General features: G+C 42.9%; 1 protein-coding gene across 3 annotated transcripts; it reads right to left on the bottom strand.

Moving 5' to 3' along the window:
• Positions 1-377: 377 nt before the first annotated feature.
• nr2c2 (nuclear receptor subfamily 2, group C, member 2) lies at positions 378-13,917 on the bottom strand. Of its 3 annotated transcripts, none has more exons than XM_035755765.2 (15): positions 13,749-13,917; positions 12,188-12,362; positions 11,378-11,476; positions 10,927-11,127; positions 10,711-10,816; positions 10,450-10,629; positions 8,893-9,040; positions 6,419-6,509; positions 6,140-6,285; positions 5,880-6,057; positions 5,635-5,756; positions 5,368-5,507; positions 5,076-5,213; positions 3,217-3,322; positions 378-2,870 (listed from the first exon to the last, which is right to left on the bottom strand). In XM_035755765.2, exons 2-15 carry the CDS (start codon positions 12,245-12,247, stop codon positions 2,696-2,698), a joined length of 1,890 nt encoding a protein of 629 aa, XP_035611658.1. In that variant the 5' UTR covers positions 12,248-12,362; positions 13,749-13,917; the 3' UTR covers positions 378-2,695. The 3 variants fall into 3 exon arrangements, with proteins under 3 accessions (XP_035611658.1, XP_035611660.1, XP_035611659.1); XM_035755767.2 differs by having other exon boundaries at positions 3,217-3,313; XM_035755766.2 differs by having other exon boundaries at positions 12,188-12,282; positions 13,749-13,912.
• Positions 13,918-15,375: the final 1,458 nt, after the last annotated feature.

Genomic DNA, 15,375 nt, shown 5'->3' with positions numbered 1-15,375 from the left:
GCCTTCTTCCTCTCAACTACTCTCATCGTCCCTGGAAAGATATATCCATGAGGGTCCTCTCCTGCTGCGATGGCATCCGTGTTCCGGAGTAGTGTAAAAAAAAGTCATAAAAGCACATACCTTTTAGATATATGAAGATATGTTTATTACACTGATAACTGCAGTTCCAGTGGCCTGAGAGGGAATGATGTGATACAGGAATCAAATTGTTGTATTCACTGTCAAGTTAAGAGGTAGAATATATGTAGGCCTACAATAACCTTCAGAAAACATAAAGTTACTAGGCTCATTGGTTAGTGTGTAAAAGGTGAAGTTCCTCTGGCCATGGAATATGTTTCTTTTTTTCTCCAAATACAATATCACATTTGACAGGAAGACACTTTTTATATGTACTGTATTTAAAAAGCTACAGACATGAAACAAAGGCTTTTACAAACCAAAAACAACACCGTCCATATCCCCCCTATGTAAACAATAGAAAACAGTTTTTGTTGCATTTAGTAGTTAATGCATTGAAATTTCTCAGGCTGATAACATTTGTAAGCCACAACATTAAAACTCCACATTTTTCGTACAGCATTTACTAAAATGCATAAGCAATTGCATGCACAGCAATGCACTATACAAAAACAATAACAATGCTCATTTTCTTCAGGTCAAATACTGGCAAGTTGCAATATTATAAAACTCTGATTAAAAAAAAGGACATGCACTCATTTGAATGATAATACATGTAGTATAGAGCTCAGTTCACAGAATAGTCAAAATAACAGTCTTTTCAGGTTTTAAAACCAGCTATTACAACAGTACACCTATCATTTTAGAGTACAACCTACTTCTTTACATGTTATAAGTTAGTGTTACTGGTTATGTTGCTGTTGGACAATGTACACATATTTTGATGTGGTACTAGAGGTGTGGTACTTTAAGTACACTTATTAACATGGAACAAATACATTTGTTCACAACAAACCACGTTTTTACATTTTGGAAACTATTATATCACAGAACGATATACTGTGCAAGAATACAAAAGGAAAATACCTGCTTAATGTTCATTCAACAGTGAAACTATAGATAAATCATGCTAATATTAAAGGGAAAACATATTTTGTCTTGAGAACTCAAAATATATATTTTTCCTATGGTGTGAATACCTGCATATGAATAAAAAAAGACACTGTAAAGTAAGTCTGGAAGTGGACTGAGATCACTACAGTATGCAGTGTGTTACTGCACTCAGTGCACTGTATAATACCAGCTGGATGGGAATAAATAAACAGAAAAGAGAAATACTGGACACAGAACAGGACATCATGTCACACAAGGCTTGATTGTCATGACAGCAAAACAAAATGGTGGCCATAAAGTTGCCCCTAACCACTGATGTTAGACTTTATTTTACCTCTCTAACAGTAAAGGTTAGAACTACCAGGATAATCTAATCTTATATCTATGGGTAAGGGCAACTTTTACCTGGAGCCAGGGTCATGTGGTGATTGAACAAACAACATCTTCAACACATTACTAAATGGTTCAAGTTAAACCATATAATGAATGTGCATTTGCTTTAGGCAGACATACTAACAAGACGGTTATTAAACTCCTTCTCTGTAGGATCGATGACCCTCCCCAGCAACAGGCTGTCATCATATGGACTGGTTTAGGGAAAGTTCCATAACAATTGCAGTGAATTGAACCCCCCAAAATTGAAATCTAACCTTTCTAACTGTTCTCCTGTTCGGTTTGAAACAAATAATAGATTTGATGTTCTATCTGAAGTGGAGAACAGATGTCATATTATCCTGAATGAAGTGGCTCAGTACACAAATTTGCTTGTCCATCGTCGTATACTCTGTAGATTAAGGATCCAGGTTAGCTGCTATTAAACTGTGAACTAAGTCATATTCCTGATTAGAGGAATTGGTCATCTTTTCAACCAAAACATTTCAGGGACAGACAGAGCTTGAGGCATGAACCAGCATCATAACATAGGCTATTTATACATTTAAATGTTTCTTTTTTTTACATTGTAATACCTGGTGAAAAGTTCAAAGTACAAAAACACAACAAACCTTTACACCAATTCATGTCTCAGTTTACTCATCTAACGACATTCAGGCAAGCGTCGCTCATTCTTAGTCTATGTCGGCGAAGTGTTAAATACAGATTATCGAGATTAGAGGCAGAAGCAAGCGGTAACTCAATCAATATACTTTTTGTTGAGCATGAATGTACAGTAAGGCCTGCATAAGATAAAACCATGTTGAAAGGCTTGAGCGAAAAGGTCAACTTTACAGTACTTTGAAGCCATTTTGCTGAAGCAGTAGAGGTGACAGTGACGTGTTAGCCACAGTAGCGCTCCCTCTCCAGGGGGTTAAGTGCTCTGAATCACGGAATCTGGACAAGAGACTCACAGTCCTATCATGCATCTCTTTCAGAGAACCATCAAACCCTCATCCAGGGGTCCCCATGGTTACGACCCATAATCACAAAGGATGAGGAGCGGACATTCTGGGAAGAAAGAGATTTCTCCATGACTTTGCATCTTTGCGAAGAGTATTTTAATTACATCAAATGTTTGCAGGACAAAAGATGGGGGTTTCAGAACTAGTGTGTTGTTTGGGTGGTACGTGGTACAAGTCTAGAGATGGGCTGGAGAGGTTTGGGGGTGGATAGAGGTGGTGGCGGGGGGTCACGCTGTGGGACCGGTGATCTGGGTGTTGTAGTCGGCGGTCTCCATCTTGAGGATGTAAGGGATGATGCTGTCGATGGGCACGTTGCCGATCAGGCCGGTGAAGAATAGCTCCTCTGTGATGCTGGAGCTCATCAGACGCAGCGCAGGGAGTCGCATCAGGATACGCGTCAACCTAGGACAACCAATCAGAGAGAGACAAGTTAATACGTGATTTATGGATCCAATCAGAAAAAAAGCAGATTCACATATGAATTTATGGGACCTGTGGGGAGGGTTTAAGGATATATCAAGATCCTGATTGGCATCGGGCGGCAGGGTAGCCTAGTGGTTAGAGCGTTAGACTAGTAACCGGAAGGTTGCAAGTTCAAACCCCCGAGCTGACAAGGTACAAATCTGTCCTTCTGCCCCTGAACAGGCAGTTAACCCACTGTTCCTAGGCCGTCATTGAAAATAAGAATTTGTTCTTAACTGACTTGCCTAGTTAAATGAAGCTAAAATAAATAAAAAATACAGCATACCTGTATGTGTCATCTGGATAAGTCTTCTGCACATAGTCCTGTAGTTCCATCTGGGCTTTCTCCTGGAACTTCACTATCTGGCTGCAACTGTTCAGGCCTGGATGGTCTGATTAGTGAGACACACAATAGCTGTTTCCTAACAATACACTACGAGGTAAATATGGAAACGTTATCATGATGTTAAGCTTATCTACTCATCTAGTTGATATACTGTACACTATGTGGGTTGTTCCACCAATTAGGTGCCTTTTACATTTTTAGTTTTTATTTAACCTTTATTTGACCTGATAAAGCAAAGCAGTGCGACCTGCACCAGAATGAATCTGCAATAGGTAAGCAGCTTGGTTTGAAGAAATCAACTGTGGGAGCAATTATTAGGAAATGGAAGACACACTGATAATCTCCCTCGATCTGGGGCTCCACGCAAGATCTCACCCCGTGGCGTCAAAATGATCACAAGAACGGTGAGCAAAAATCCCAGAACCACACGGGGGGGCCTAGTAAATGATCTGTAGAGAGCTGGGACCAAAGTAACAAAGCCTACCATCAGTAACACAGTACGCCGCCAGGGACTCAAATCCTGCAGTGCCAAACGTGTCCCCCTGCTTAAGCCAGTACATGTCCAGGCCCGTCTGAAGTTTGCTAGAGAGCATTTGGATGATCCAGAAGAAGATTGGGAGAATGTCATACGGTCAGATGAAACCAAAATATTATTTTTTGGTAAAAACTCAACTCGTCGTGTTTGGAGGACAAAGAATGCTGAGTTGCATCCAAAGAACACCATACCTACTGTGAAGCATGGGGGTGGAAACATCATGCTTTGGGGCTGTTTTTCTGCAAAGAGACCAGGACGACTGATCCATGTAAAGGAAAGAATGAATGGGGCCATGTATCGTGAGATTTTGAGTGAAAACCTCCTTCCATCAGCAAGGGCATTGAAGATGAAATGTGGCTGGGTATACCGTGTTTGTAAGTCGCTCTGGATAAGAGCGTCTGCTAAATGACTTAAATGTAATGTAATGGGTCTTTCAGCATGACAATGATCCCAAACACACCGCCCGGGCAACAAAGGAGTGGCTTCGTAAGAAGCATTTCAAGGTCCTGGAATGGCCTAGCCAGTCTCCAGATCTCAACCTCATAGAAAATCTTTGGAGGGAGTTGAAAGTCCGTGTTGCCCAGCAACAGCCCCAAAACATCACTGCTCTAGAGGAGATCTGCATGGAGGAATGGGTCAAAATACCAGCAACAGTGTGTGAAAACCTTGTGAAGACTTACAGAAAACGTTTGACCTCTGTCATTGCCAACAAAGGGTATATAACAAAGTATTGAGATAAACTTTTGTTATTGACCAAATACTTATTTTCCACCATAATTTGCAAATAAATTAATTAAAAATTCTACAATGTGATTTTCTTTCTCATTTTATCTGTCATAGTTGAAGTGTACCTATGATGAAAATTACAGGCCTCTCTCATCTTTTTAAGTGGGAGAACTTGCACAATTGGTGGTTGACTAAATACATTTTTGCCCCACTGTATATGATTTATTTTCCATTTGGTCTATATTAAAATGGGCACTTCATTTAATATAACAAGCTTTGAAAATTGTATTATTGTGCACAATTTCTACTTAAAATATCAAAGTGACGCAAAATGCACTCATTTCGTGGAATGACCCATGTACTGTATATGTCAAATATCATTTATCGGAGTAAATTTACTCTAATAAGTCCGATGTTTCTCATAACTAGGGAATTTATATTGTCTCGACCATGTGACCTGACCAGGAGAAACTTGGGTCCCCTGTGATTTATGATGCATTTCTAACATAATGTGTGATGTTAATCGGACCATGCTCACCAGGGCTGAAGAGCACTATGGCCTTCAGGTAAGCATACTCATAGCTGTCTGTCTCCATCTTAGCCATGCTGTTACAGAACTCCTGCAGCTTCCAGATGTGTTCCATCACCAGCTTCACTCTCTCCGCAGACACCTTATCTACAGGGGAACAGCAGACAAAACCTTATAACAGAAATAATTAGAAAGTAACTTATTTTCTGGGGACTGTATGTCTGATTGTATCAGGGTGTGCGTTTTGTGAATTTAGTGCGTTCATTGTTTTGTATGGAGATCTGGAGGTTTGATGGTGTACCGTCCTGGATGCTGTTCTGGAGGTGGTTGATGATGGCTTCCAGGATGGTGGAGAGACTCATGATCTGAGCACACTGAGCCAGCCCCAGAGTGAATAGCTCATTCCAACAGGCACGTACCAGGCTGGTGTTACTCTCCTGACTGAGACACACACACTGTTACAGGACTGAATCATGATTGGTTAAGATGATGCACACAAACACAGACAATTCAAGTTACACACATAAATACCAAAAGCGTAATAACACTTTGATATGAGTGTTCTTACCCAAGAGCGGAGAATGCAGGGATGGAGCTTGCCCAGTGCATGGAGAGGAAGAGGAGGCGGGACGCTGACTCACAGATGTAGTGAACATTCAGATAGTCTGGCATGGGGCTGGGCATGGTCAGCTACAGGAGGGACAGATTAGGACCGAGATAGATAGAGATGTCAGATTATTGAAATCTCAAAGGTATGGTTGAACACCAGCAAAATGTGAATACATTTAAAAGTTTAAAGTTTAGATCCACCACCTTGAAGCTGACGTGTGTGTCTGTGAGCAGTGGGCCCTCCACCTCAATGAGGGGGGTCACCTGGTCCCGGCTGATCACTTGGATGGTGGCTCCGCCCACACACTCCCCACCCTCCGCCAGGTTCTGGCCCAACCCTGACTCAGATGGGTTCAGGGCTTTGGCCAGGGTGTCGAAGGCACTGAAGACACATACACAATACAGGAGCAATTACACACACACACACAGACAGACATATTCAAACAGAGCCACTGCATGCGTACCGTGTTATCTCGCTGGCAGACTGCTCCTCCTGCTGGTCATCTGAGGTATCACTGTTGTTCAGGGACTCACTGAGGGAGTCTGTCAGGTTGGCCAGAGAAGTCACCACACTGGCCAGGGTCCCCAAGTCCCCCTGCCCCGACTCAGACTGTCGAGGGGGGTACATCCAGTGAGCCAGTGGTGAGAACAACAACACACTTTGATTCCAATGACCGGTCCCATTCACAGCATGTTAGGACAGGTATTACACTGAGAATGTTGAGGAATAACAGAGTTTCTACCTTGGTGTCTGTGGCCAGCAGTAGAGTCCCGTCAGCCTGGATCAGAGGCTGCTGAATGTTCACCAGCATACCTGGGTCTAGCAGACTGGATCTGAACACAACACCAGTCAGACACCAAACTCTAACCCACAGGACCAATCAGAGCTCCTAGGGGCCGGGGTCTTTAATGCAGGCAAACTTAAATCCATTTTACCTCATTTCTACCAGCATGTCACATGTGCAACCAGAGGAAAAACAACTTAGACCACCTTTACTCTCCCTTGCCCTCCATTTGGCAAATCTGACCATAATTATATGGTCCTGATTCCTGCTTACAAGCAAAAACTAAAGCAGGGAGTACCAGTGACTCGCTCAATACGAAGTGGTCAGATGACGCGGATGCTACGCTATAGGACTGTTTTGCTAGCACAGACTGGAACATTTTCCAGGATTCAATGGCATTGAGGAGTATACCACCTCAGTCACCGGCTTCATCAATAAGTGCATTGACGACATTGTCTCCACAGTGTCCGTACGTACATTTCCCAGCCAGAAACCATGGATTACAGGCAACATCCACAACGAGCTAAAGGCTAGAGCTACCATTTTCAAGGAGCGGAACACTAATCTGGACGCTTACAAGAAATCCAGCTATGCCTTTAGACGAGCCATCAAACAGGCAAAGCGTCAGCGCAGGACTAAGATTGAATCTTACTACATCGGCTCTGACGCTTGTCGGACATGGCAGGGCTTGAAAAACATTCCGGACTACAAAGGGAAACCCAGCCACGAGCTGACCAGTGACGCGAGCCTGCCAGACGAGCTAAATGCCTTTTATGCTCGCTTCGAGGCAAGCAACACTGAAGCATGCATGAGAGCACCAGCTGTTCCAGACGACTGTGTGATCAAGCTTTCTGTAGCCGATGTGAGCAAGACCTTTAACAGGTCAACATTCACAAAGCCGCAAGGCCAGACGGATTACCAGGACGTGTACTCAAGAGCATGCGCGGACCAACTGGCAACTGTTTTCACTGACATTTTTAACCTCTCCCTGACCGAGTCTGTAATACCTACAGGTTTCAAACAGACCACCATAGTCCCTGTGCCCAAGAAAGTGAAGGTAACCTGCCTAAATGATTACCACCCCATAACACTCACCTCGGTATGTGATGTGAGCCATGACCAAAGGCTGGCCATGGCTCACATCCACACCATCATGCCGTAGACCACACCATCATGCCCTAGACCCACTCCAATTTGCATACCGCCCCAACAGATCCACAGATGATGCAATCTCAATTGCACTCCACACTGCCCTTTCCCAGCTGGACAAAAGGAACACCTATGTGAGAATGCTGTTCAATGACTACAGCTCAGCATTCAACACCATAGTGCCCACATCACTGAGCTAAGGATCCTGGGATTAAACACCTCCCTCTGCAACTGGATCCTGGACTTCCTGACGGGCCGCCCCCAGGTGGTAAGGGTAGGTAACAACACATCTGCCACACTGATCCTCAACACTGGGGCCCCTCAGGGGTGTGTGCTTAGTCCCCTCCTGTACTCCCTGTTCACCCACGACTGCATGGCCAAGCACGACTGCAGCACCATCATTAAGTTTGTTGACGACACAACAGTGGTAGGCCTGATCACCGACAACGATGAGACAGCCTATAGGGAGGAGATCAGAGACCTGGCAGTGTGGTGCCAGGACAACAACCTCTCCCTCAATATGAGCAAGACAAACGAGCTGACCGTGGACTATAGGAAAAAGAGGGCTGAACAGGCCCCCATTAACATCGACTGGGCTGAAGTGGAGCGGGTTCGAGAGTTAATGTCCTTGGTGTCCACATCACCAACGAACTAACATGGTCCAAACACACCAAGACAGTTGTGAAGAGGGCACGACAACACCTTTTCCCCCTCAGCCGACTGAAAAGATTTGGCATGGGTCCACGGATCCTCAAAAAGTTCTACAGCTGCACCATCAACAGCATCCTGACCGGTTGCATCACCGCCTGGTATGACAACTCCTCGGCATCTGACCACAAGGCGCTACAGAGGGTAGTGTGTGCGGCCCAGTACATCACTGGGGCCAAGCTTCCTGCCATCCAGGATATACTGTATATACTAGGCAGCGTCAGAGGAAGCCCCCCCTTTACAATGCTTCTACTCGCTGTATATTATCTATGCATAGTCACTTTACAAATGACCTCGACTAACCTGTACCCCTGCACACTGACTCGGTACCGGTACCCCCTGTATATAGCCCCGTTATTGTTATGTAATTTTCTTGTGTTAATTTTTTACTTTAGTTTATTTCGTAAATATTTTCTTAACTCTATTTCTTGAACTGCATTGTTGGTTAAGGGCTTGTAAGTAAGCATTTTACTGTAAGGTCTACTACACCTGTTGTATTCGGCACATGTGACAAATAACATTTGATTTGATTTGATCCCAAATTACCAATCAAAGTAGTAATCTCAGTCTCTGACCTGGAGCCATCACTGTCGGTGATGAAGGTTGGCGTGGCGATGAGTGGGCTCATCAGGTTCTTCCTAATGTAGATCTTCTCTGTGGACGCAGCACAGTTAACAGGCCTCTCTCTGGGCAGGTCAATGGGCTTCCTTTCACTCTGCACGGCTGAGGACACACAGGACAGAAACACCATCAACAACACTAAAACCCTACAGCAGGGGTCGGCAACAGTCAGGTTGATTTTTTTCGGAACCCCAAAAGTTCTTAGCAAAAAAAAAAAAAAATGAAATTCAGCTAAAATTTAGTGGAACTTAGGAAATCTGTTCCCAACCAAGTATTCCCACAAATATAAAATATACATATCCCACTGGGCATTCTATTCCACATTGGTACAATGAAATTACGTGGAAACAACGTTGATTCAACCAGTGTGTGCCCAGTGGGATATGACAATGTCTCAATGTAATCAAGGAATTAATTATTGTTATCTTCAAATATAATCTCTTTTTGGGCTTAGTTCTGGTCAATTTGCAGTAGTATTGAGCGATTAGTGCTTTTTGAAGTCGGTTCGGTTTTGGTAAAAAATATTTAAAAGTTTTTACATTAAATGCACTATTGTTGAATGCTGTAACAACACTGAATACAACTATTAATACAAGTCCATGATGGTTGTGACTGCCCATTACTGCTTATCACTGTTATTAACCATAATTTATTCACATTACTTCACTTTAATAAAATGTTTATTTTATTTGATGACTTTACGATTTAATTCCCATAATCTCAAAAGATTTCTCAGATGCACTATTGTAAAGTGGCTGTTCCACTGGATGTCATAAGGTGAATGCACCAATTTGTAAGTCACTCTGGATAAGAGCGTCTGCTAAATGACTTAAATGTAAATGTTAAATGTCTATAGAGCTGCTGCCTATACTGTCTGACAAAATCCCTATTTTGTAGTTCTTCAAAGTCAATAAGGCATACTTTTATGACTGCTGAATACCAACTGTCAATCACTTTAGATAATTTATTTTCAGACTCGCGAATCAACTGCTTTCTATCCCTTTCTCTCTTCTCTCAATATCTATCTGTGTCTGCTCCGCACAGACCTGACAAGTGGGTGCGCAATGGATTACGGTCATTGTAGTTGATTACCACGTTTTCTGCACTAAGCTATGTAGAATATTGACCTGTTGGAAACTACAACTAATACATTGCACAGTTCAGGCCTCATTTGATTTATCTCTACAGAAACTGCACATCGAGCTCACAGGAAGAAAATGAACGAAATGGAATTCAAATAATTTAACAGACATTGGTCAATTAGTTGTTTAAAAAATGAAAAATAACCAAAATGTTGGTTAATCGCTCAGCACTAATTTGCAGTGTACAAATTATTATAATTATGTTCCGACCTTCCACTCTTGACAAAAATCTGCCTGCGGCTAAATGTAGTTGCCTCCCCCTGCCCTACTGGTACCTTGTGAGCAGACATGACTGATGTTGGGATGATGTTGAGATGGGAAGAAAAACAATTCTTCACATCTTCATGTACGTGCATTGGTGTGACTCACACTCCATCTTCATGCCCATGTCCAGGCATTTCCTCAGCCGGCAGAATTGACAGCGGTTACGGTGGTGCTTGTTGACAACACAGTCCTGGTTACTCCGGCAACTGTAAGTCAGGTTCTTTCTCACACTCCTCTTGAAGAAGCCTTTACAGCCTTCACAGCTGACAGCCCCATAGTGACGCCCTGACAACAGAACAAAGAGGAGGGGTTAGTGGTATGAATGGACCAATGTCCTGTGAGTGTGTGTGCGGTGTGCATGCATACCTGAAGCCTTGTCTCCACACACCACGCAATACTCTACAGGTTGAGGCCGGCCCACGTCCCCTGCCTTCCCCAATAACTGCTCCACCGACGCTGCATCTGTCACAATCTAGAACACCAGGAGTAGAAGTCGTTGAGGGGTCACTGAGGGGGTCAAAGGTTACACAGTGTGTCATCTAATGCTGTGGTTTAGATGTGGTGTTATGGCTACTTCAGTACCTGTATTCTGCCGGGTACCAGGCTGTCTGCGGTTGTGAAAATTATCTGCTTGGTGCCCTGGTTTTCTGGGGAGGTCAGGATGACTTTGCCCGTTCCTGAGCCATCAGCCGCTGCCAGGATAAACTGCTGCTTGGGACCGCTGAAGGGATCCATGGTCGTGACTATCTGGATCTTCTGACCCGTCTGCTGGTCCGTTACAATCTGAGAGGGAGGGAGGGGTCATAATCCCACATCCATCCACCCATCCAAACAACTGCTATCCCTTTAATTGAAGCACTTGCAATTATTTAAGCTGTATCCAAATAGTTTTTAAAACAATATTTTGTTTTTAGTGGGATTTGTCTGAATCTGTGTATATTAGAAATGTTCACTATGGTGCAGTGTGTGTAGGCTATCAATAGGTGGCAGTGACTTCAAGCAGTAGCATGTCAATAATGTAGGGTATTGTTACCTGAATGTGCTGCGGTGTGGCTGAGGGCTCAGTGGAGATGATCTGAAAGCGTTGTGGAGAGCCACTCATCACTGACAAGTCAGCGGGAGAGGTCTGTACCTGAAACACACAATACAAACACATTAACAGTCAAATCCTAAGAATTATGTGCAACAAAGCGCACACACACACCCACACACAAAATACATGTGGGAGCAGCAGGGAAGCCAACAGCAGCTAGTCAGAGGGAGGGGCTTGACTGTGCCCTCAGAGTGACCCCTCTCTTCTGAAGGTTAAGAGTGGCCTCTGTCTCCACGGCAACCAAGGAGTCAGAAGGACCTGCCGGGCCACACAGAGCAGCAGCGTCAAAGATGGTGGATTAATTAAGACAGTTCACTCAGGCCGTTTACTATTGAAAATGGTCAGTTCCGGTCTACATAACTGGTGTCTCCCATAGACACGAATTCAATAGCAGCTGGGTCTGGTCTACTTAGTTCATTGAACCAGACAAAAACAGGGGTGTCTGGAAGTGTATCGCCTTTGTCTCACAAAGTAAATAATCTTTGAACAGGAAGCGTGGGATGGGTTAGGGTCAGGGTCCCCTTTCACATACACAGTACAGACACACACAGAAAACCAGCATGCAAACACAATTTACCTCCTTATAGCACACAAACACATCCTCTCCCATAATAACAAAATAACCACACACACAAACACAGAAAACCAACATGCAAGCACAATTTACCTTACAATTTACCGTACAGTACACAAACATAAACACATGCTCTCCCATAATTAACACAACCACACACACACACAGTCACTCACCTCTGTCACCTTCTCAGACGCCACTATCTGCTGAGAAAGCACCTCCACATTGGTCATCATGGTGATATAAGGTCATTAGAGGGGCCTGTCTGGAGCTAGGCCAAAGACATCTGTCAACTGCAGTGTGCAACCTCTCTTATATCAGCAGGCAGGGTTACGTTCAATAAGAACAAACCTAAGCAAATGTTTTCAAAAGGAAAACAAACGTGAGCATTGTCATTGACCAAGTTCAGGTAATACCTCATTTGCTTTGTACATAATATTTGGATCGTAACAAGAGTGTGCGGCAACAGCCACAAAATATAGCAGCTTTAAGATGAATAAGTGCTTTTATCATAGAATTCTCCCCTTGACTTCATGCAATTCAGCACCAAGGCCAGCGCCCTCATTCTCCTTTTTCGACTTTGATTTGATGGTGTGGATTGGAGGCCCCTTGCTGCTCAGTATCCCAGTGATATGCCAGGCGAGGGTTATGCTCCGCCAGAGATACCGTTGGTATCATCTTGCCTATTTCCCAGGTATTCTATTTTCATTGTTCCATTTTCTCAAAGAGAAATGTGATAGTCTCTTCGCATGCAAAGCCATCTCATCAGAGATGCACAATCATGACCGATTTGTCCTGAAGGAGAATGTAATGTCTGTCTGAGGACAATTCATCCAGGGGAGGGCATCTTATTCCGTGATTTGATTAAGGAGTGGAGGGCATAAGGCTGTAAGTGTACACAATTACACATCACACTTTCCATTTCTGGATTTTACCAATCATATTGTGTGTGTTTGAAAGAGTGAGTCTCTCTCGCTCTCTCTCATTAAAGGAAGAAAAGGCTATGATTTGAACCGCGGTGAGGACTGTCATTGGCTAAAGGATGGGGGAAGGCCATGGGTTCGTTCGCTCACTAGCCAAATGACAAGTCTATCAAAAACGAATTTCTTCCGACATTCAAAACGAACAAAATGGAGAACCTGGCATTTCGCCAACAATACGGCAGGCAGCCATTCATTAAATGTAAATATATATATGTTTATATCGATTAAATACCCGTTATTTAACATATTATTGCAATGATAAAACCCTGACATTAAAAAAGCGCCTGCATATGATTACGCAATCAAAGCAAAATTCCTTGTCCCCGAGATGGCAAAGGTAAAAGGGTCGGGTTCATCTGCGCGGTAGTACTAGCCGGCTAGCTAGCTAACATTCTAGCTACTTGGCTGCACTGACAGCTACAGCTCATCTTTTGTCCTCGGCGTTAGAGCTTTATTTTGGCACGTTTATATCTCCGTTGATATCAAAAGTTTGACACTGGGGACATGGTTTTCAAAGGCGTTTATCACTGAATGGATATTTTAATTGCCTGACGTAATAAGTTTAACGTTGGAATAAGATGAGAGATGACAGCACTGCCCACGATTGTCAACCATCCAGACCCAAGCCCACCACCGGCTAGAGCTCTCCCTCGAACCGCACAGCATCAAGCTACAACAAAATATCCAGTTTTTTTTGTCTCGACTATGCCTTCACTAGCATTAAACCACTTAAATATTTTGGGTGAAGACTTACCACCGGATGAAAGATTGCAGATTTAGGTCTTGGTCTTCTATTTAAAAAAAATATTTGTTTTTGTTTTTCTTCTGTAAAAGGTCATAGTTCGTGACCCCATTCTGCCAGCATGCTTGGAGTTTTTTCTTCTTCCTCCTCGCGCGTTCTGCGCTTTTCTCCCTCCTAGCGCGCGGCGCGAGCCAGACAGACTGACGTCAGCCTGTCTGCCTTCTTCGAAGGGGAGCTGATTGGTAGATTTTGTTGTCAATATTATAGGCCTAATCCTTGCGTACATTCTTTGTAATATAATATTCCGTAGAATAAGGAGAGAGGTGAGTATGGTGTGTAAATCTGACCATTTATTAAATCTGACTGTAATAAGCCTAATAATTCCACCTAAGGGGGAATTCGGATAGAATGGGACATCTTGTAAAATAGATTTGTAAGTAGCCAGCCCGCATATCAACAACATTCTCAGTAATGGTTACAGAACCGTTTTACTTGCTATGACTGTGACATGTAGTTGTTTATCTACCTTAGTTGAACGCACTGACTGTAAATCACTCTGGATACGAGTGTGAATTAAATGACCAAAATGTAAATGTATGTGAAAATTAAAATGTCTAGTAGTCATGTCTAACCTAGTTCTTCTAACCTGCTACATTAATTATCCTAACCTGCTGCATAGTTCTCCTAAACCTGCTATGAAAAGTCAAATTTGACTGAAGCTGTATCCCTTCTAGACAACCTTATTTCGCGTTTTACAGAAATACTGCCCATCTCTGAATCCTGAGGCTATTGTTTACATTTTGTAATTCTGTATTTTTTTCTTCTGCTTTACCAACCATAGCTAGCTAAAGTAGGACAGCATGGAGTAGATAACGTGGGACCGTCTTAAAGGCTTCTCCAATGGAGGAAAGAGATCCAGTTTAGCCCAACACGATACATTTCTGAAATCCTCAGATGTTTCTCAATCACACAAAATTGAATATAATTGTCATTGGGGTACAATTAGGACTATAATAATGGTGTCCCAGTTGATCTAACCTGCTGTCCCAGTCTACCAAATGCGAACTGAAAATATGGATTTGACTCAGTGTCAACAAATGCCTCCTGTGAATATGATATCACATTTTTTGGTGTGTGTGTGGGTGATTAGGAAACATCTTGAGGATTTCAGAAATGTATCATGTGTTGGGCTAATATGTTGGATAGATGTCGAAAAAGGTTACAGAAGATGGAAATACTAAAAGTGTCCAACTTATTCCAAATTCACCCTATATGGTTCTTGCTATAAGCCCTAGTTCATGTATGGTGCATATATATATTTAAACTGGCTTTACATCGCTTTTCCAGGCTTCATTGCTTATTATTGTTGAAATAAAAATTTGTGTCCGAAGAATTTGGCAGAACATCATTCATGGCACTTTGTTTTTCTTGTGTTTTCTGAATATGTATTCCCCAAAACAGGTTGGTGGTTGTGGCGGGAGAATCAGAATTAGTTCGGCTACATAGATAATTAAGATGTCTTATCTGCTTAAAATGCTTATATGATTAAAACTGTTGAACTCTTGTTATTAGATTATATCCCTTTGGACTCTGGTGTTGGCAGTTGCACTTCCTTCCCCATATGGGCCTCAGTCACCTG

The sequence above is a fragment of the Oncorhynchus keta genome, chromosome 27, assembly GCF_023373465.1.
Source record: "Oncorhynchus keta strain PuntledgeMale-10-30-2019 chromosome 27, Oket_V2, whole genome shotgun sequence".
Lineage (NCBI taxonomy): Eukaryota > Metazoa > Chordata > Actinopteri > Salmoniformes > Salmonidae > Oncorhynchus > Oncorhynchus keta.
This window is presented reverse-complemented; position numbering and strand designations above follow the sequence as displayed.